Here is a 23,875-nt window from a genome sequence, read left to right as displayed (position 1 = left end):
TCTTCTCACGCACAGCATATTTCCAAAGGTCCCGGTCACTAGTCATTGCTTCAGTGAGGCCTAATGTTCGAAGGTCGTGCTTCACCACCTCATCCTAGGTCTTCCTGGGTCTACCTCTTCCACAGGTTCCCTCATCTGCTAGGGTGTGGCACTTTTTCACACAGCTATCCTCATCCATTCTTGCCACATGTCCATACCAGTGCAGTCGTCTCTCTTGCACACCACAACTGATGCTTCTTAGGTCTAACTTTTCTCTCAAGGTACTTACACTCTGTCGAGTATACACACTGACATTACACACACTGACATTACACATCCAGCGGAGCATACTGGCTTCGTTTCTTGCGAGCTTACGTATGTCCTCAGCAGTCACGGCCCATATTTCACTGCCATGTAGCATGGCTGTTCGTACACATGCGTCATGCAGTCTGCCTTTTACTCTGAGTGAGAGGCCCTTTGTCACCAGCAGAGGTAAGAGCTCTCTAAACTTTGCCCAGGCTATTCTTATTCTAGCAGCTACACTTTCAGCGCACCTTCCCCCGCTACAAACTTGGTCACCTAGGTATCGGAAGCTATCAACTACTACTAGTTTTTTCTCCCTGGAGTGTGGCAAAGGTTGTTTTCTGCACATTCTCAGTGTTTATAGCTCCTGAGCATCTGCCACATACAAAAACTATCTTGCTAGTTAGCCTTCCTTTGATATTGCTGCACCTCTTATGTGTCCATCGCTTACACTGGGTACATCTACCTGAAGGGGTTTATGTCTTGTCTACCTTCCTACTTGTTAACTTATTAGGACTTTGGTTTTAGCGAGGTTGACTCTAAGGCCCTATATATATATATATATATATATATATATATATATACACACACACACACACATGCAGGTGAGTACATAAGTGCAAAACAAGGTGGCAAAAATAGTACTCGAATATCAAAGATAGAGTAATATATTTTTCATTAAAGCTGCAAAATTATCACAGACCTGTTACTAGAATTTGTGATAAATACTAAATTAAAATTGCGATTGTACTTGTAATATAATGTTATGTGATATAATTCAAAATGCACAATTAAGTATTTAAATATGATTGGGTGGCAGTTTTTTCAAAACATAATGGTGTAATTTTCATTACAAGTTGAGTGGTAGGTTGATATGAAAATTAAACAGCAAAGTGTGATGAGATCAGAAAAAACTTTACGCTATATATCAGAATTGATATTCTATTATATATCAGAATTGGTATTTAACTTTTGTCAGAGCTGATAAAAATATCGACAGGTAATATTTATGCCCACTTGAACCTGCATGTTCAGTTAGAACACACTATACTGCAGTAGATACCATGAGAGAAACTCTCATATTAGTTTTTGGAGCAAAATGCACTTTTGTTTTATTGCTAGCATGGAGATAAAAATGTATCTTTATTCATAAATTTCTTTTCTAAGAACTTTTTCTGTAAAACATATTTTGAAATAGAGTTATATTTTCTCTTTAATAAAGAAAGTCATACTTTCAGTAATGCTACCTTAATAAGTGAAGAAAATGATGGTGCTAAAAAATGGAAACATTAATCTAAAATAACAATCTTTATATGATAATATAGCATTTACTTCGTTTTGGTTACTCAGGATATCCAACATATATATACAAGGTTCAAAGAAACCTACTGAAGCAAGCCAGCATGCTCACAGCATTACCACAGGCAATGGTGAGGCTAAGATGTTGGAAAAGGCATGCACCCTCACAGGCATCATCTGACACCTTGCTGAGGTGAGCTGCCAATGACAAGAACTTCACTGTTAGTGGCCCAGTCTCTCCAAACATCTCAAACACCACCGGTTGGAAGAGACAGTTCACAGCCAGGTCCTGATACCCCAGGGTTTTTGTTCCCTTTGGCTACAGAAGCAGTAACCCTCCCATTTACCACAGCATCCAGGATATGGGGGTGGGGAGAGCAAAAGAGTTACAGACTTTGGTATCTCAGATAAGGCACCTACTTCTTCTCCAGGGACAGAGGGTGAGACCATCTGGTCTCTTCCCATCACTTCTGGATAATCCCACCAGCTGAGGGGATATTAATCCAAGCCAGAGCCCTCTTAATGATTAAGTTTAGCTCAGTCTGATGAGCAAAACGACTGGCATTTGGGTGGCAAGACAGACTGTGAAGACCTGTGCAGTTAAGAAGCTGCAACAGTGACATCTCAGACCCTCACAGAGATCAGTTCCCACTCTGAGTGTGATGGAAATGTGGAGCTTAACAAGACTAAGTAGACCTCCAATGTTGGCCACAAGCAGGGCATCGATCCAGTCCTCTGAGAATTTTGTACTAGCAGAAAGTAGGCAACATCTTGAAAATTGATCAGATTGATCAAGGAGAGAGTTGAAAGGGGCACCTGAATGCAGATTGTCTCTGCTTCCGTCAATCCTCAACTGTAACAGGAACTGACAAACCCAGCTCTATCCACTGTAACAGAGCTTCATACATCTCTCTGTTGGAATTAGTCCAGATCAAAACCCTGAGGTATTGGGACCTGGCAATGAACTATCTCTTCCAACCTGTGGCGTTTGAGACATTTGGAGGGACTGTACCACTAATGGTGAAGTTCTTGTCATCATTAGCAGCTCACCTCGCCAAGGTGTCAGGTGATGCCTGTGAGGGTGCTTGGCTTTTCCAATGCCTTAGCTTCACCATCACTTGTGGTAATGTAGGTCTTGTTGAACATTGTGGTGTGTGACTAATTGAAGCACTTGGTGCTGCATTGATGCTTTTTTTAATTATTTTACTTTCTCCCTTTTTTTTTGTTTTGTCATTCTTTTGTATTATATGGCACCTGTACCAGTAGATCACTAAGAGCACCGTCCGAGCGTGATCGTTGCCAGAGCACCAGCTATCTGGCTTCCGTGCCAGTGGCACGTAAAAGCACCCACTACACTCTCGGAGTGGTTGGCGTTAGGAAGGACATCCAGCTGTAGAAACTTTACCAAATCAGATTGGAGCCTGGTGTAGCCATCTGGTTCACCAGTCCTCAGTCAAATCGTCCAACCCATGCTAGCATGGAAAGCGGACGTTAAACGATGATGATGATGATGTATCACATACATACATGTTATACATGTAATAAAATTGGCGTGTGTGTGTTTATACGTGGTGCTGCAATAAGCCTGTGAATCTGAGAGGAGAATCTGTTGAATAAAATCATATTTAACTGACACTCCTGTATTTTCTTTTATCCAAAGCCAGGAACTTTTCGAACCCCTTCATACATACATGCTGAGACCCCCTTCAGTCATGACTGACCATGAAATTTACTCTCCGAGGCACAAGTCTAGGCAAGGTTGTTTGTGGAAAACCAGCAGTCACCCATGCATACCGGCCTCCCCTCTCCACGCCACCAGTGTTATCCAAGGGAAAGGCAAAGGGGCCGATACAGCTTGGCACCAGTGACGTCGCAACTCATTTCTACAGCTGAGAGAACTGGAGCAATGTGAAATAAAGTGTCTTGCTCAAGAACACAACACGCAGCCTGGTCCGATCGTAAACTTGACGCTCTAACTACTGAACCGGGCCACTGAGCCATGCGCCGTACATACATACATACATACATACGTATATTTATATGTGTGTGTGTGTGTGTGTGTGTGTGTGTGTGTGTGTGTGTGTGTGTATATATATATATATATATATATATATATATATATATATATATATATATATACACACACACACACACACACACACACACACTGTTTCCGCGTACTAAATCCACTCACGAGGCTTTGGTCGGCCCGAGGCTTTATATATATATATAATTGTTATTTTGTTTTTTCAACATGTATTTTTGTTATTGATATACAAAACAAAAACATAGTCGATTTTTATCATTTTGATAATTATTTAAAAGTAAAACAAAAGCGATTAAAATAAAATTTTTTAAAAACTCGGAAAAAAAAAACGTTCACGGAAAAAGTCCGTCGTCAACAGAAGTCGTCTGTCATTTGAAGAAAATCTTTTCATTGAACAAGACGAAGGAAATCATCAATCATTCTCGGTATAATATAATTATTTGTCTAATACCACTCATTTTGTTCAAGTTTAACATGTTTATAATATTTATATTTTATTGAAATATAAAACGAATATATATATATTAAATATGATTTTTATATTTCATTGAAATATAAAATATAAAAATGGAAATCATTCATTTTTATGAAGCAATTTTGAATTCTTGTTGGATAAAGATGAAGCATTTTTGTTTAAATTTTGTCTAAAATATTCATTGTGGTTCATATGTCTACTGTAGAAATAAAAAAATCTGCATTATTCATTGAATTATTTAACACGTCTCGGACAATTTCCTGAATATTTGATCATTTTTTGCCCGCGTTAAATGAATCGTCTGTTCCTTAAATTCTTTTTTCCTTTCATTAGAATCTTTATCATTAAATCTTCATTATTTGTTTAATCACTTTAAGATATAAATAATATTCACTTTCATCAACGAAAGAAATTTCAATGAAAATTGCTCGAATCATCATTTTGCCAGCTGAAGTGTTTCGTCTGAATTTCGTTTTCATGAAATTTTATTTATTTAATGTAATTTAACAGACTTTTATTTTCATATATAACCTATAGACATATACATCTTTTAGAACATTGCCTTTTTATAAAATTTTGCTGGCAAATTCTTATTAATATAAACATTTATTTAGTTGGAAGAAAATTACCGGAAAACTTTCTTCTAATTCTTCCAAATTATTCTGTTAAAACTGTATTGAAACCATTTTGTCAGAGCAACTGGTCGCACACGACAAGGTTTAACGGAACCCATTGAAGTAAGCCAGCTCGGGCGATGGCGAGAGTAAGGCGTTGGGAAAGCCAAGCGCCCTCACGGGCAACACCTGACACCTCGGTGAGGTGAGCTGCCACCGTTGACAAGATCTTCGCGGTTTGTGTCCCTGTCCCTACGAACGTCTTAAACTCTACAGGCTGGAAGAGATAGTTCACTGTCAGGTCCCGATACTTCAGGGTTTTCTAGGAATATTGTACAATATTTTTGTCTCGTAACACCCAGTTGATGCCTTTTTGCCAGCTTATAAAAAATTATTGGTCGACTGTATGTATGTATGTATGTATGTATGTATGTATGTGTGTATGTATGTATGAATGTATGTATGTATGAATATATGTATGTATATATGTATGTAATATGTTTGTATGTATGACTATGTGTATGTACGTCCGTATGTATGTATGTACGTACGTATGTATGTATGTACGTACGTATGTACGTATGTATGTACGTATGTATGTACGTATGTATGTATGTATGTACGTACATATGTATGTACGTACATATGTATGTACGTACATATGTATGTATGTACGTACGTATGTATGTACGTACGTACGTACATATGTATGTACGTACGTATGTATGTACGTACGTACGTACATATGTATGTACGTACGTATGTATGTATGCACGTACGTATGTATGTATGTACGTATTTGTATACGCCTCTGTGTGTGTGTGTGTGTAAAATTTGTTGTAAACGAAGATGAGTGTTTCACAACTTGATAAGAAATCAAGATTGTATTGAGTCTCCAGTTTACTGAACAACACGAACAGATAATTTGTTTATTGTAATTATATTGTTCTGTATATTAACTCCCTCTTATCAAATCGACATTGCCTATATTGGTACATGGTGAGGCCCACACCAGGAGTCAAAATGATTGCAGACCAAATTGAAAATATTTGGATTGGCCTAACTCCACTGCTTTATACCCAGAATAGTTTGGCATAATTTCCAGCTGACTGCTCCGTGTATAGAACATGGTTCTATTGATGATTAGAGTTTTTCTTCCCTTTCATAGAGGTTGGCAGCTTGGGAACACTCATGAAGATCTTGTGAAGACCTTTGCAAAGGACCAGGCAGAGTCCCCCATCAGTGGCATAACTAATAGGATAGTAATAGGAACAAATGCTCCTCATGGAGCACATTTTTCAAAATTGAGCCCTTTTCAATAATGCTTTTTAATTCTTTATTTCACTTGTATGATAAAAGTCAAATCTCTCTTTCTCTCTCTCTCTCTCTCTCTCTCTCTCTCTCTCTCGTTACTCATATAGCTTTGGAAAAATTTTCTGGAATCATTACATTATTTGACCAACCTCTCATGTTTTTGAACTGTCTGCTCAATCTCCAGTCATGTGTTGGTGGCCGATAACATCTGAAGAACCAAAACAAACCCTGACGTCATAACATTTCAACATTGGACGATTTTGTGGAATTTCATCTTTTGTCATGTCACACCTCCATCAGGAGTTATAAGTTTCATACATAATGACATTGTTGCTGAAACATGAAATTAATGACTGTAGAATACTATTAAGTATATTATAGCTAATGAAATATTTCGCGTAATATAAGAAAAATGACAGTTCTATATCTAAGAGATGAGGAATTGTGTACATTATTTACATTTGACGGATATTTGTCCACCTCTTGTTTCGGTGTGTTAACAACAAACATGATGAGGACAAATATCCATCAAATGTAAATAATGTAAGAAAAATGAGTTAAACATTGTTTGTTATGTGTCATGGCACCCTTTTTTTTACTAATGTGCTTACTCCCCCAAACTTTAGAACCTAGCTACACCTCTGTTCTGTTTGCAAAGTTCCTAATTTCTGACTATTCAGAGGATGAAATATTCCTTTTCCAGACAGGTTTGCTTCTTGAAATCCTGCTAGCCCAAAGTCCGAAGTCACTGTAGTGTGACCAATTCCTATTATGGCACATTGGAGTCGATTAGCCTATTATAGGCACCATACATTAACAAGCGGTCGTCTGACCTATCATTTGTGTTTGGAACATTGGTTGAGTCCTATACTTTGATTGGTTGAGTATTGTGCGGGACTGGATCACGGATCCAATCACATTGTATGTAATACATTCTAAAACTAGCCTGAATCTACAGTGGAGCCTATCTCTGCATATATATTGAGTTAACAAAATCATCTGTGACAGAGGAGTGAGCAATTTTCATGAAGGCAAGTTATGTTATTTTTGTGCCTTTATAATGAAGAACATGTAACGACTGATGGCCAGGGCTGAATTATCCAAACAATGGATGAACTATAACCACCAGAATCTGTGATGTGTTTATTTTGTCCATTGTATTATTTAGCAGAGGAATAAAGTCTCGCTGTTATTTTTAGTTTGTTTCCTGTATTATTTCCACAAGTAAATATGTAACACATGTTATATAATGGTATGCAAGATTCTGTAATAAAACCAAGGGAGACTCTATACCCACACAGCTAAATCACTAACAACTTATGTTGAGGAGTATATTCTTCACCTCCTGTCCTGTTTTCTGATGAGAATATAGTCTATCTGGTTTGTGTGGCAACTAGATTGATGGGTGATCAGGTGAAAGGCTGGTTTACTGAAGTTGGTGATGCAGATCATTAGGTCATTTGCATTGCAGAAAACTCCAGTAGCCTTGTTCCCTCTTCATTTCAGGAAACAACTTCATACCCTCCCTGCACACCACGGAAGCCACCTAGGTACTGTGTAACATGCCTTGGAAGATAAGATCACTGTCATTTGTCATTGAGGTTGTTTGCAAAAGGGCATCATAAAAATCAATTGTTTTGTTCATCTGGCAGTCCTGGTTGAGGAATATAGACAGAAATACTAGTCGAATAGTTGTTGTACTACTTAGCAAACCTAGTCTCAGCATAAATTTCCTATCACACACTTATGTGGACTACCTCAATCACCTTTCCCACCTTCCCACCCGTTTCTCAGTTAAAAGTATGCTTGTATAAGTATGTATATATACATAAATGTGTGTGTGTGTATATATATATATATATATATATATATATATATAAATCTCCAGGTGTTCTCACTTTACATCTGCTAGGAGAACTACCCTGAAAAATCCCTTTGCTAGCTTGGGCTGATACAGCTTTGCATGGTTTTACAGTACTGCATTACTCTTACCTAAATTTCCTCACCTTACCTACCTACCTGACAGCCTACCTATTTTCCTCAGTGTAACCTGAGTAGGCTGATAACTTTCTTACTCTCTTGTTCTCTTTTTTCCTGCTTCGTGCTACACTAACACAAGTCACAGCTATCACTACCACATTCAAAACCTGACCTGAGACTACACCCTGGCTCACACTTTTGGCGCATCCTTTCTCAGCCAGCATCTCCTCACATATTTCATTCTCTCTCCCTATCTCTCTCCCAGTTGTGATAATGGTGATGTTGATGTACCTTCTGCTGTTCTCGCTAACTTCTAAGATTAGTGGTGTCTTAGATGTTGTAGGCATATTAGGTTTAGATAAGTTTTATATATATATATATATATATATATATATATATATATATATATATATATACACACACACACACACACACACATATATGTATCTAAAGATGTATGTATAAATATATAAATATATATATATATCTTTACTTACTGGATGCCAGAGTGGAAGATGTTTCTGCTTCTTGTAATACAGTATCGAGACGGTTGCTAATTATAGCAAGGTATTCTCTTGATACTCGTGAGTGTGCGTGTGTGTGTGTATGAGTGTACACATACTTGTGTGGGTGTACACTTTTTCAGTACTCTGTGATTATGTGTGTGTGCACATACATATGTTAGTGTAAAATGTATATATTTGTATGTATCTGAGAATATATGTGTGTGTGTGTGTGTGTGTATCATACACACAAGCATCTATACATACATATCTATGCACATATATAAAAATATACACCTTCACACATATGAAAACGCACACACACACACACACACACACACACATATGTAAATATATATATATATATATATATATATATATATATATATATATATGGAATAGCTAGGCGGGGGTGGTAGGGCCAGCACTTTTAAACAGGCACCACTTTTGGATCTGCTGTAGGCAATATGTGCGTTTTGTGGGGTTCAGGGGTGGAAAACAGAGGGGCCACCCTGGGCGGCACACACTCTAGCTTCGCTAGTGTATATACATATGTGTGTGTGTGTGTGTGTGAATCTGTACACACACACACACACACATATACATATACACACAGAGGCTGGGCCAGAAGTCACGCACCAAAACATTTTTATTTATACTATATTATTATTATGACAGATTTGTCCGAGGTGCACGCAGAGTAATGAAACCATTCTGCATGCCCTTGTTCAGTGTCTGGGCATTGCTGACTTGTGGGCTTATGTTGAACAGCTGCTGTCACGTGTGGGACAGATCTGTCGGTCAGCTGAGTCTGTAGTGATGATTGTACCACTGCCCTTCTTCAATCAGGCAGGCAAGGCAGTTTCCCTTTGCCTGGTGGCTGTGGCAAAAGAAGTGGTTTGGTGGACAAGGCTGAAAGACATGAAGACAGATACATTCTCCTTTGGTAGATCTCTCATTGACTCCTTCGAGTTTCACTTGAAAAGGAAATTGAGAGTGGAGAGGGAAGTGCTGTCCTCGAGTGAGTTTACTGAAAGGTGAGTGACAGTTGTGAAAATGGCAAGAGTGGATGGTACTTCTCTAAGTGTAGACCTGTGAGTCAGAGAGAAGGAATTAGAGAGGGCACTTGCTCCTAGGGTTTCAAAGAAATCTCAGACAGTTCCTTGATTATCTCTGGAGGCCTTCCTGTATCAAGAGGGCCACATCTCTATCATCCTCCCTGCCATTTTTTTTGTTTTTTTGCCTTTGTATGCTATGCATATGTCCCTTCTTTTTAGTGTATACCATGTATACTCAATTTTTTTTTATCATTTTATTATATATAAACCCCCACACTTTATGTCTGTCTGTGTATCATCCCCCTCATCCTTCACCCTAGTGGCAAATGAAATCATCATCATTATTATTATTAATCATTTTATTCATTATGTGCAAGTATGTGTGTATTCATCATTATTTTATTTATTTTCTTCAATTTCAGAAAAATTGAAACATGTCTGACAATTCTGGAATGTAATGAATGTATTTTGTGTGTGACATTTGGCCCAACCTGCCTGTTTGTGTGTGTGTCTGTTTGCATATATGTATGTTTTTTTTTTAAAATTGTTTATTAGGTGCAGTCATTGTATTGAAGCTATGCTGGGGCATTGCTTTCAATAATTTTGTTGGATTTATTTTATATATATATATATATATATATATATATATATATATATAGATAGATCCAGCTTCAGTCCTACTGCGTGGTACTAGGGCAAGTGTCTTTTACCAAAACCTTCTGAGTGGAGTTGGTAAATGGAAACTGAAAGAAGCCTGTCGTGTGTGTAGATATATATATATATATATATATATATATATATATATATTATAAGGTTTTTAACTTTTAAATTTTCATATTCAAAAGAGACAGAGACTTCAAACTCGATATATCGATTTATTCACCACTCTATGTTAACATTTCTCGAGTTTGAAGTCTTTGTCTCTTTTGAATATGAAAATTTAAAAGTTAAAAACCTTATAATATAAATATAAACTGTGAGAACGACCCTTAAGGAATCTAGTTAATGATCCCCTAAGGTAAGTTCTTATGCTATATTGGTAACGGTTGCTACATCCTCTGGAAAATTATTATATATATATATATATACTATTAAAAATCAAATTGAATCTTGTTTGCTTGCAATGTTATTCAGCCAAACTAGCACATAATGGGAAAATATAATGAATTAAGTTTACCCTGAAACAGAATGAAATAAGTTTCACATAAATCGGTAAAGTGGTTTTTGAGATATTAGAGGTTTTGGGGGTATAAATACCCCAAATGGTGCATAATGGGAAAATGTTCCGAAAATAATCTTCATCCTGTTTACACGTGATTTTGATGTCACATTCGATGAAAGTATGCAAAATAACCTGGAAAAGATTTGTACTAAAACCCCTGAAGGTAGTGCCCCAAGATGGCCATAGTCGAATGACTGAAACAAGTAAAAGATAAAATATAATTAAGTCACAGTATTTACAAGAAAAAGCTTCTTAAACTAGAGATGATTTTGTTATGTTTATTTTATTTGCCAAATAAACACATGCACTACATATTTGCTCTTCACTCCTTTATTTTTGTTCTTATTTTATCTTATATACAGTCTCTGAAAATCTTTCCTCACACATCTGAAATCTGTTGTCACACATCTCTGACCTCTTCAGCAACTACACCATCAATGCGTATCCTCCTATTCTGTTTATTTGGAGAAAAAAAATTGATCATCCCAAAATATAACAATATCTGTTTCAACTCTTGATTTCACAACAGGAATCTTCTAAAACAAATTCATAAACAAATTCATTAGCTGAATGAATTGATCCCATTTCTTTTTTCCTTTTCTTTTTTGTAAGTTTTGGCCCTCTGGATATGTAGTCATATCCAGAGATCAACTTCCATTGTTTTTACCTGTATAATCCCTAGTCTTTCTCTTCTACAGGTTCCTTCTACCAGAGCACTACTTTCCCCAAACATTACTCTTCATATGTATCGCATTCTTGTACCAATGCGATCTTCCCTTTTGCACACATTACCTGATTCCTTTTATACCCAGCTTTTCTCTCAACTGTTTTTATTCATTCAGCCTAACATTAGACATTCAACAGAGCATGTTTCATTTGTTTTTTTTTCCTGCTTTCATGGTTGTTTTCCTTTCTTCATATTTGGTACCTGTGTTCTATTACCATGTAATGCCATCCAATCTACTCTTTACCTGAAGAGAGAATCCCTTGCAGCTAGCTCCCTAAACTTATTTCTTCTGTGTTCTTACTCTGGCTACTATGCTTTCAGAACACTCCTACTCCACTGCTAATTAGGTCCCCTAGGTAACTGAAGATGTCAGTCAGTTCTGAGGCTTTTGAAAGAATTTATTTCATGCTTGCTTTTACTGACAACTGTTCTCTCACATCCAAAGTCTTTCTTCTCTTTTAGCCTATCTATGTATCTGTCTGTCTGCCTGTCTGTCCATATAACTGTTCATCTGTCTTCTTTCTCTATTAGCCTGCCTGCCTGTCTGTCTGTATGTCTGCCCATCCATCTGTCTGCCTGTCTTTCTTCTCTATCTATCTATCTGTCTGTCCATATAACTGTCCATCTGTCTTCCTTCTCTATTAGCCTGCCTGCCTGTCTGTCTGTATGTCTGCTCATCCATCTGTCTGCCTGTCAGTCTGCCCATCTACTTGTCCATCTGTCTGGCTGTCTGTCTATCTGTCAGTTTGTCTGTCCATCCATCTGATCATCTGTCTTTCTGTCAGTCTTCCCTTTCTATTAGCTTATCTATCTGTCTGTTTGTCTGTCAGTCTGTATGTCGTCTGTCTGTTTGTTTTCCTTCTCTATTAGCCTATGTATATATCTGTCCACCTGCCTAACTATCTCTGGCTGGCTGTCTAGATTTGATGGAACAAATAGAAGTAGAACTCAGTGTAGGTGTCCCTACAAGTTATCAATATGTATCTATTAGTCACAAGAGTGGCCATGTGGTAAGAAGCTTGCTTCCTAACCACATGGTTCCGGATTCAGTCCCACTGTATGACACCTTGGGAAAATGTCTTCTACTATAGCCTCAGACTGACCAAAACCTTGTGAGTGGATTTGGTAGACAAACTGAAAGAAGCCCATGTGTGTATCTGTCTGTTTGTCCCCACACCATTGCTTGACAACTGATGTTAGTGTGTTTACATCCCTGTAACTTAGTTTGACAAAAGGAACCAATAGAATAAGTACTAGGGTTTAAAAAAAAACGTCCTGGGGTCGATTTGTTTGACCAAAGTCAGTGCTCTAGCATGACCACAATCAAATAACTGAAACAAGTAAAACAATAAATTAGATGAGCATCAAACAGAATTGTTTGCCAGTGTGACAGGAAAGGAAATGAAATTTCCTTTCATAATAATAGGCTTTGTCACAGATTGTTCTTCATATGTATCGGGTCTTGTAGTCAAGATCAACAGCTGGTTGTTGATGAAAGGTTGTTGATGTGTGGCCCATGTGCTACTGATGTGTCTGAATTCATGTTGGCTGGTTTCATTGTTTATATTTTCATTTCTGAGAGACCTTATAAAGGTTTTGATTGGTTGCCTTCAACAACCATGTGTGGATCATTTCCTGGTGACATCAGTAAGTTTTGTTGTAACTTAGAATCTCTTTTACTTGTTTCAGTCATTGCACTGTGGCCTAGGTTCATGGTATCTGAATAGGAAATGGGATTCTTTTATTCTTTTTCTTGTTTCAGTCATGTGACTGTGGCCATACTGGAGCATCACCTTGAGGCTCTTTAGTCAAACAAATCGACCCTAGGACTTATTTTTTTAAAGTCTAATAGTTATTCTATCATTCTCCTTTGCAGAACTGCCAAGTCACAGGGATGTAACCACACCAACACTGGTTGTCAAGCAGTGATGGGTGGACAAATACAGACACACACAAACACACACATATATGACAGGCTTCTTTCAGCTTCCATCTACCAAATCCACTCATGAGGTTTTGGTCAGCCCAAAGCTATAGTAGAAGACACTGGCTCAAGTTGCCACATGGTGGGACTGAACTTGGAACCATGTGGTTGGGAACCAAGCTTCTTACCACACAGCCATGCCTGTGCTTATGCACACAGCCACACCTGCACCTTATGCAACCATAATATGCTACAAAGTATATTAAAACACTTTATCTGTAGGGATAATCTTAACAAGTGATGGTTATAGATGTAACATTTTTAATCATAGATCTGTTAGGCCAAGACTAACCTGGGGCTAAACAACAATTACATCAACAACAACAACAGCAACATTGTATTCACAGTCATTAAAAATTCTTCTCTGCCCTCTCTTATTGTTTCAGTGATGGAGCAGAACGTGTTTGAAACAAGCAACCATCCAAGACACAGCACCATCTGGACCATTAAATGCAAGAACTTTGATGATGTTCTCACTACGAAAACATCAACAAGTTGTGTGGCCTGTTTGGTGGAACTGCTTGAAGAACCAAGTTATTTGATTGTCAAGAAGAAATTGGTTCTTAATGAATTTCTACGACTCCTACAGAATTGCGAGCAGCTGCCATTGCTAATCACACACAAATACGATGTTCTCAAGAACACAGTCATCATTCTTATAGGTTTCTGTAGTGATTTATATGTTTGTAGTGTGTGTGCATTTCTGTGTATATATGTGCATCATCATCATCGTTTAACATCCGCTTTCCATGCTGGCATGGGTTGGACGGTTTGACTGAGGACTGGCGAGCCAGATGGCTGCACCAGACTCCAATCTGATCTGGCAGAGTTTCTACAGCTGGATGCCTTTCCTAATGCCAACCACTCCGGGAGTGTAGTGGGTGCTTTTACGTGCCAACGGCATGGGAGCCAGTCAGCCAGCACTGGCATCGACCACACTTGAATGGTGCTTTTTACATGCCACCGGCACAGGAGCCAGTCCAGCAGCACTGGCAACGACCTCGCTCGAATGTTGTTTTTCACGTGCCACCGGCACAAGTGCCAGTAAGGTGACGCTAGTAATGATCACTCTTGAATGGTGCTTTTTACGTGCCACCGGCACAGGAGCCAGTCAGCAGTCCTGGCAATGGTCACACTCGGATGGTGATCTTAACGTTCCACTAGCACAAATGCCAGTCAGGCAGTGCTGTCATTGGCTACATCAGCGAATTTGATTTCAATTTCATGTTTGTGTGAAATGTATAGTAGTTAGTATTCTAGCCATACCGACTCATAAGGGCTGGTTTCCTGGTTTCATGGTGTATATATTCCCTATCTGGATGGGATGCCAATATGTTGCAAGATTACTCATTTTTGCCGGCTGAGTAGACTGGAGCAGCATGAAATGAAGTGTTTTGCTCAAGAACACAATGCATCGCCCGGTCCAGGAATTGAAACCTCAACCTTATGATCATGAGCCCAACACTCTAACCACTCAGCCACACACCTCCACAGTAGTCAGTATTAGTAACTGTTTTGTTGTTTAACCACAGGTCAGTTTTGTTCCAGCTATAACCATCTTATCTTTAATTCAGGATATGATGTATCTAGGACTATACTAGCTAATTACAATGTTGTTGTAGTCAGATGTTGTAGTTGTGTGTATATATGTGCATGTGATGTGAGTTTATGTGTGAGATTGTGAACATTTGTATGTATGAGTGTATGTTGTATCTGTGTGTATGTATGTAGTAAGAAGGCAAGATTGCAGAATGGTTAGTACACTGAACAAAATGCTTAGCAGCGTTTCATCTGTCTGTATGTTCTGAGTTCAAATTCTGCCATGGTCAACTTTGCCTTTCATCCTTGTGGGGTCAAGGAAATAAGTACCAGTTGAGCACTGGGGTTAGTGTAATTGACTTACTTCCTTCCTTGAAATTGCTGGGCTTGTGCCAAAATTTAAAACCATTATTATTATAGGCGCAGGAGTGGCTGTGTGGTAAGTAGCTTGCTTATCAACCACATGGTTCTGGGTCCATTCCCACTGTGTGGCACCTTGGGCAAGTGTCTTATACTATAGCCTCGGGCCGACCAAAGCCTTGTGAGTGGATTTGGTAGACGGAAACTGAAAGAAGCCCGTTGTATATATGTATATATATGTGTATGTATATGTTTGTGTGTCTGTGTTTGTCCCCCCAACATCGCTTGACAACCGATGTTGGTGTGTTTACGTCCCCGTAACTTAGTGGTTCGGCAAAAGAGACCGATAGAATAAGTACTAGGCTTCCAAAGAATAAGTCCTGGTGTCGATTTGCTCAACTAAAGGCCGTGCTCCAGCGTGGCCACAATCAAATGACTGAAACAAGCAAACGAGCAAAGAGCAACCCTTTAGCATTTCCATTATCCTGTCAAAATTGATACTTTTTTTATTCACATTGTTTTGAATTAATCAAGAATTATCTTCTGGCTTTGAAATTCTGATATAGTAACTTAATTTTTAGAATTTTTATTGTAGGGTTGGTGTGAGAGACCAAATCTGGCCACTTTGAGTATAAAACAGTTTGAGTATAAAACAGAATATTTTAGTTGGGTATGGCTTTAGTTTAAATGCTAAAGGATTAGGGTGGTGAGCTGACAAAATTGTTAGTACACCAGACAAAATACTTAGTACCATTTCATGTCTTTATGTTCTCAGTTCAAATTCTGCCAAGGTCTGTTTTGCCTTTTATCCTTATGGGGTTCATAAAATAAGTACTAATTGATCACTGAGGTTGATGTAATCAACTAGCTCTCACCTTTCAGGCCTTGTACGTCATCATCGTCATTTAACATCTTCTTTTCATACCGGCATGGGTTGGACAGTTTGACAAGAGCTGGATGGGACACCAGTCCATCGCAGGATTACTCATTTTTGCCAGCTGAGTGGACAGGAGCAACATGAAATGAAGTGTTTTGCTCAAGAACACAACACATCGCCTGGAATTGAAACCACAATCTTACGATCATGAGTCCAACACCCTAACCACCAAGCCATGTGCCTCCACAATCTTTAGTACTAGTGACTAATTGAATGCCCTCAAAATTGATTGATCCCCTCCCCTCCAAATTCAGCTCAACACAAAACATTGCTAACAAGAGATCTACTCTGTAGTTACTCAACCTGCTAACAATAGCAGCCAAGTCTTCTTCAAATCTCAGCAAACTTACTTTTAAAAAGTAAGAGCAATGGATTATGTTGTCCTATGTACACTACATCTAAACAGGATGGGATGGTCGTGGTTGGAACATATTTGATCATAGGTCTGCTGAATGAGGATGGCCATGGGCTTAAACAGCAACAGCGACTGTAACCATCAATATTAACTATTATACATTAGATAATGTAATCCTAGATACACTATGTCTGAATAAAAAGATGGGATGGTTACATCTTTGATTATAGGTCTGCTGGATCAATACTGACCTACAGCTGCTAAACAACAACAACAACTGTGTATACTGTTTATATTAGTCAAACTGGTGTCCCCGTTTTGATTGTTGCTTTCACTCCATTTTGGCTGTTGTACACTCTGACCTTCCTCAGGTGTCTTGTGTTGAACTCTGTTGTTATACCAGATACAACTGGTTTCAGCACAAACCACCTCAATAATTCTGGAGAGTACAACAGCTGAAACGTGGTGAAAGAACAATTGAGATGAGGATACCAGTCTGCTTAATATAAACAGTATACATAATATAAGTACCCTCATCTCATAAATATTGAATTGAACAACAACTGTAACCATTATTACAAATTTCTGTTGTCTTATTTGAATTCTAGGTTTATTAGAAGTGACTGAAGTGAATTTTCTGGCATCAGTCATTGAAGGTAAACTTATTTCTTTACTTACATGCCATAAATGTTTGTGTGTAAATGGGTGATTTAAAAAAATCTTTTAGTTAAGGGGGAAGACAGTAATAGACCCTTTTACAAGGTCTCCAAGGTTGGTGGGAGGGAGGGAGGAAGCAGGGTATCTTCAAATGGGGACACTTAGCCTGAATACTTGTAATAGGGTGGACTCTACTAAAAGCACCCCAGATGTCAGGTTGTTGTTTAACCCTGTCATGCTACAGTGGAAATGGCTTAAATGTCATCTCGGCTGGATTTCCAGTTAAGTGGTAATGAACAACATATGTAGAAAAAGGAGATGCATCTGATTCTGTATATTAGTTTGCCTGCAATTGTTGCTCTTGAGCTGTGTATGCTTGCTTGCTTGATAGGGCTGAGGTCAGTCCAAGTTAGTGATCTCAGAGATGTCATCATGCATTGAGCTGACCAGGTCCACCAGTGTTCTCCATCACTGGTAGTCCAATGCCAGGCTCTCTGCATCCTCCAAGGTGACACCAAGCTGCTGAAGATCTTTCTTAATCATGTCCAGCCATCTGGTGCAGGGCCTGCCATGAGGCTTCTTCTAGCTCACAGCTACTGGGTCAAATGAGAGTATAGCCCTGGTAGGATGATCTAGCAGGAGATAGAGAACATGTCTGTACCAGTGCATGCAATGGATAGCTCTGAGTTGAGAGGCTGCTGGCTGACACATGCGCGTATGCAATTCTTTGTTGGAAACAATGGTACCATCTGATGTTCTTGAAGCATCACTTGACAACCAATGTTGGTGTGTCTATGTCCCCATAAAATAGCGGTTCAGCAAAAGAGACCGATAGAATAAGTAGTAGGCTTACAAAGAATAAGTTCTGGGGTTGATTTGTTTGACTAAAGGCACTGCTCCAGCATGGCTGCAGTCAAATGACTGAAACAAATAAAAGATTTAAAAGATTAAAAGAGTATATATATATATATATATATATATATGTGGAAAGCGGACGTTAAATGATATATATATATATATATAGACTAAGATTTAAATCAAACATCATATATTCTCTGTACATTTTCAACATTTTACTATTTCAATTCTGTAACATTATTTGTTTAGGTTAACAAAGATTTATATATACATATATACACACATACACACACATGTATATATAGTATTATATTATGTATATGTCACTCATCACTTCTCTATCACCTGAGAGCAGAATAGGTGCATACTACATCCTCCCCGCTTTCTCAGTTACCTCTTTTCCTCCTCTCCACCAAACTACTTCCATTTCTCATTATCTTCCCCCACCTACTGTTTCCACCAATCACCTTCTTCCCACCTGCCCCCTGGCTGTTATCCATCATTAGCATCTTGCTTATCTGCTATCACCCTCAGTGTCCTCACATATCTACTGCAACCCATGCCCCTGAACCACTCTTAGGTTTCTCTCCATTATTCACTACAATCACCTGTGTGTGTGTGTGTGTGTGTGTCTACTCATTACTTTTCTCTCTCCGTTTTTTTCCGTCCTTTCTCCATTTTTTCGTCCTCTTAACCCTTTCTGTCAAAGAGCATAGGCTTGAAACATCAAAGACTTTTCCATTCTTCCTGAGTGTCAAACTAATATACCTGCTTGTTGTTCCCTCACCTGTATTTGTCTTTTGTTTTCTGTAAATTTGAACTGTGCATATATTTATATATATATATATCGTGAAGTATATTTTCCACCTAAATGTGGCAGACCCATAGATGCAGTGTGTATATGTAGATGACTGTGTGATAAGAAGTTTGCCTCTGAACCATATGGTTCCAAGTTCAGTCCCAGTACATGGCACCTTGGGAAAATGTCTTCTACTCTAACCTCAGGCTGCCCAAAACCTTGTGAGTGGATTTGGTAGACAGAAACTGAAAGAAACCCATGTGTGTGTGTGTGTATGTGCACATGCATGCATGCGTGTGTGTGTCTTTGTGTCTGTCTTTGTCCTCTCTCACTGCTTAACAACCAGTGTTGATGTGTTTATGTCCCTATAAAAAGGGACCAACAAAATAAATACCAGGCTTAAAAAACAAAGTAGTCATTTGGCAAAAGAGACCAATACAATAAGCATCAGGCTTAAAAGAAATAAAGTAAGCACTTCGGTCGATTTCATTCAACTATAATTCTTCAAGGTGATGTCCCAGCATGGTTACAGTCTGATGGCTGAGAGATGTAAAGGATAAATGAAAAAATTGTCATCATTGTCATTTTATGTTCGTTTTTCATGGTGGTATTGTTTCTATGATTGGATACCCTTCTTAACACATCCCATTTTACAGAGTGCATTGAATGAGTTTCTTCTGTGGCACCAGCACTGTAGGGGTTGTCTTGTCCTCAGGAAGACAAATGAACCCTCTCAAGCTCTGTATTGTCACTCCTCATTTAGTTTACCTCCCATTTTTCTTGCAGCACCAGCACTAGTGAGGTCACCTTGTTGCTGATAAGGCAAAATAGAATCCCTTTCACTAGGACCAAAAGACTAGAAGTTAAAGTTTGATGGAAAAAAGGTAGAGATGCTGCAAGTCTACAAGAGTTTTGTCAAAGTATGCATAGGGGTTAGTATTCACATAGTGTTGGAATATGTGTTGGGGAAGTTTATGTGTAAGTTTTTTTTTTTTTTCGTGAAATAGAGATGACAGCCCTTACAGTGCTGATGCCACAAAAGAAACTCATCCAATACACTCTGTAAAATGGGAGGTGTTAAGAAAGGCATCCAGTCATAGACATTAATGGCCCTGGCTCTTCTATACCACCCTTGGCCTGAATAGTTACCTCAGGCACCAGCCCCCTTTGCATCCATCAAGATGAAGTTCAATCACTTACTACAGATTAACTACTTAGATATGAGTTAATGCTGCCGGCAATATGTAATACATATATATTTATAGGTGTGGCTATGTAGTCAGAAGCTTGCTTCCAAACCACATGGTTCAGGGTTCAGTCCCACTGTGTGCCACCTTCAGCAAGTATCTTCTGCTATAGCCTTGTGCTAACCAAGACCTTATGTGTAAATTTGGTTGATAGAACTGAAAGCAGCCTATCACATATATATATATGCATGTATGTATATATATATATATATATATATATATATATATATATATATAAAAGTTGAACCTAAGAAGCATCAGTTGTGGTGTGCAAGAGAGACATTTGCGCTGGTATGGGCATGTGGCGAGAATGGATAAAGACAGCTGTGTGAAAAAGTGCCGCATCCTAGCAGTTGTGGGAACCTATGGAAGAGGTAGGCCCAGGAAGACCTGGGATGAGGTGGTGAGGCATGACCTTCGAACATTGGGCCTCACCGAGGCAATGACTTCTGACCGAGATCCTTGGAAATATGCTGTGCGTGAGAAGACCCGGCAAGCCAAGTGAGACCTAAATCCAAGGCCTCTGCCAGGGGTGTAGCCAGCCCACTTATGCGTACCTTCCTACGTTGGACACTAAACTCGGCTTGCGAAGACCTGTTGAGGCAAGTGAAATCGAACTAATTTCAACGGATAGCACCCATGCCAATGTCGTCTCCTTCATTGGACACAGAAACTCGGCTTGCGAAAACCTGTTGAGGCAAGCGAAAGTGAAATCGTGATGGCACCTCTGCCCTGGCATGTGTAAGGACATTCAAGCGAGATCATTGCCAGTGCCGCTTGACTGGCTCCCGTGCAGGTGGCACATAAAATACACCATTTCGAGCGTGGCCGTTGCCAGTACCTCTTGACTAGCCTTCGTGCCGGTGGCACGTAAAAGCACCCACTACACTCTCAGAGTGGTTGGCATTAGGAAGGGCATCCAGCTGTCGAAACTCTGCCAAATCAGATTGGAGCCTGGTGTAGCCACCTGGTTCACCAGTCCTCAATCAAATCGTCCAACCCATGCTAGCATGAAAAGCGGACATTAAACAATGATGATGATGATATATATATATTTTTGTGTGTACGTTTGTGTGTGTCCTTGTGTCTGTTTGTCCTCCCATCAACTGGTGTTGGTGTGTTTACGCCCCTGTAAATTAGCAGTTTGATAAAAGAGATCAATGGAATAACTTCCAGGCTTAATACAAAAAAAGTGAAAAATAGTACTGGGGTTGAGTCATTCAACTAAAATTCTTCAAGGTGGTACCCCAGCATGGCCACAGTCTAATGGTTGAAACAAGTAAAAGATAAAAGATGTGTGTGTATATATATATATATATATATATATATATATGCCTCATGGAGGCAATGACTGAGACCTTTGCCATTATGTCATGCTTGAGAAGAAGGCCCATCAAGCTGAGCAAATACTGGTCTCACGCAAATGGCACCCATGCCGGTAGCATGTAAAAGCACCCATTACACTCACAGACTTGTTGGTGTCAGGAAGGGCATCCAACCGTAGAAAGCCAAATCAGACTGGAGTCTGGTGCATCTTACCAGCTCTAGTCAAGCTGTCCAACCCATGCCAGCATAGACAATGGACATTAAATGATGATGATATATATACATATAATGTAGTTGTTGATTATCACTGGTCAGGGAGTTATCATTGGTTTCACACCTCTTGTCAATCAAACCTACAGATGAGAGGTGTATAACCTCTCTACTACTGGAGGTAGAAATACAATCTTGGTCAGTTGAGGTTGTTAAAAAACCCCTTGAAATGAAGTTCTGTTATGTGACATTTCTTCCGGGAAATATGGAGTTATATATATAGGCACAGGTGTGGCTGTGTGGTAAGAAGCATATTTTCCAACCACATAGTCTGGGGGTTTAGTCCTATTGTGTGGCACCTAGAACAAATGTCTTATATTATAGCTTTGGGCCAACCAAAGCCTTGAGTGGATTTGGTAGATGGAACCTGAAAGAAGCCCGTCATATATATGTGCCTATGTGTGTGCGTGTGTGTGTGTATCCCACCACCACTTGACAACCAGTGTTGGTGTGTTTACATCCCCATAATTTAGTAGATTGTTAAGAAAGACTGATAGAACAAGTACCAAGCTTAAAGACTAAAATACTTGAAGGCAGTGCCCCATCATGGCTGCACTCTAATGACTGAAACAAGCAAAAGATAAAAGGATATATATATATATACATATATCAAACATTGGGTCTCATGGAGCCAATGACAGGTGCCAGTGACCTTTGGCAATGTGCCATGCTTGAGAAGACACATCAAACTAAGTGAAATCGTAGTTATGGCTGATGCCAGTGTCGCATGACTGGTACTCCTACTGGTGGCATGTATGAAGCATGAAGCACCCTTGGCACTTTGGGCCTCACGGAAGCAGTGATGAGTGACCAAGACTGTACTTGAGAAGATCTGTCAAGCCAATGTGAGGTCATAGTTGTGGCCAATACTGGTATTTTGTAACTGGCACATAAAAGGCACCCAGTGCATTCTTGGGGTGGTTGGTGTTTGGAAGGGTGTCCAGCTATAGAAACCATGCTAAATCAGATTGGAACCTAGTGCAGATCCCCAGCCACCAGTTTTTAGTCAAACCATCCAACCGACGCCAGCATGGAAAATGGAAGTTAAATGATGATGATATATATATATATATATATATATATATATATACATACTCATAAGGTACAGTGTATATCTAAATACATAAGAGGAATCCACTCATGGGATTCCTTACGCTAGAAAGAACAGCTAGGTTCCAGAACCACAAAAATTAGGGATAAAATCCCAAAAGAAACGAAATGAAAAATTAAAACTTTTATACGCTAGGAAGTGAAAATTTTTATTAATTTCCATTTTCCTTTGATATAATTAAATATATATATGTGTGTGTGTGTGTGTGTGTGTAATTTACACACACACACACACATAGTCAACAAGTGATAGATATATGATTTAAGCCCTGTTAGTGGGCCTGTTTGCTCTTTATGCCAAATATTAGTCTAAAGTATTTCAATCTCAAATTCCTGAAATTCTACCTTTCCTTTTACAAATATTTCCAGTCTGCTTGAAGTTGTTAAATCTTGCCAAATCTGATCCGCTAACAACTCTGGTTCTGGATTTTATTGCTAACCAAGTAAGTGGAAACATATCATTTATTGTTTCTGTTTTGTCTGCGTTGGTGTGGTGGGATTGAAATGGAAAGGCACTACAATGAGAGCAAAGGGAAGTAGCAGGAGACCCAGGAAGACATGGGATGAAATATTGAAGGCTGATCTCAAAGAACTTAAGAAGGAGATGGCAGAGGACTGTGATATGTAGCACATTGCTGTACTCAAAAAGACCTGCCCACCACAACAGAATTGAAATCCTAAAACTAAGGTGCTGCATAAAAAGCACTGGAGATGGTGCCATGTAAAAAGCACCCAGTACACTCTGTGGAGTGGTTGGTGCTGGGAAGAGCATCCATCCATAGAAACCAAGCCAAAACAGACAATGGAACCTGGTGCAGCCCCTGGCCTTGCCAGTTTTTGTTAAGCTGTCCAACCCATGCCAGCATAGAAAGTGATTGTTAAATGTTATTGATGATTATGGGGATTATGATG

The 23,875-nt window shown here is 39.0% G+C and overlaps 1 protein-coding gene across 3 annotated transcripts in view; it reads left to right on the top strand.

Annotated features, from left to right (window-relative positions):
• The first annotated feature begins 3,928 nt into the window (after positions 1–3,928).
• The window catches only part of LOC106878278 (uncharacterized), a 213,508-nt gene continuing 193,561 nt past the window's right edge, over positions 3,929–23,875 (top strand). For all 3 annotated transcript variants that reach the window (XR_016238985.1, XM_089345481.1, XM_089345480.1), the window contains exons 1-4: positions 3,929–4,053; positions 13,892–14,167; positions 17,305–17,352; positions 23,333–23,406. Coding sequence is in view for 2 of the 3 variants with exons in the window: in XM_089345481.1 (XP_089201607.1) it covers positions 13,894–14,167; positions 17,305–17,352; positions 23,333–23,406 (396 nt within the window). In the remaining variant the exon portion in view is untranslated. The remainder of the gene's footprint in view (positions 4,054–13,891; positions 14,168–17,304; positions 17,353–23,332; positions 23,407–23,875) is intronic.

Source organism: Octopus bimaculoides, chromosome 29 (assembly GCF_046866305.1).
Source record: "Octopus bimaculoides isolate indiv1 chromosome 29, ASM4686630v1, whole genome shotgun sequence".
NCBI lineage: Eukaryota > Metazoa > Mollusca > Cephalopoda > Octopoda > Octopodidae > Octopus > Octopus bimaculoides.
The sequence above is the reverse complement of the archived record's forward strand: the minus strand, read 5'-3'. Positions and strand labels throughout refer to the sequence as shown.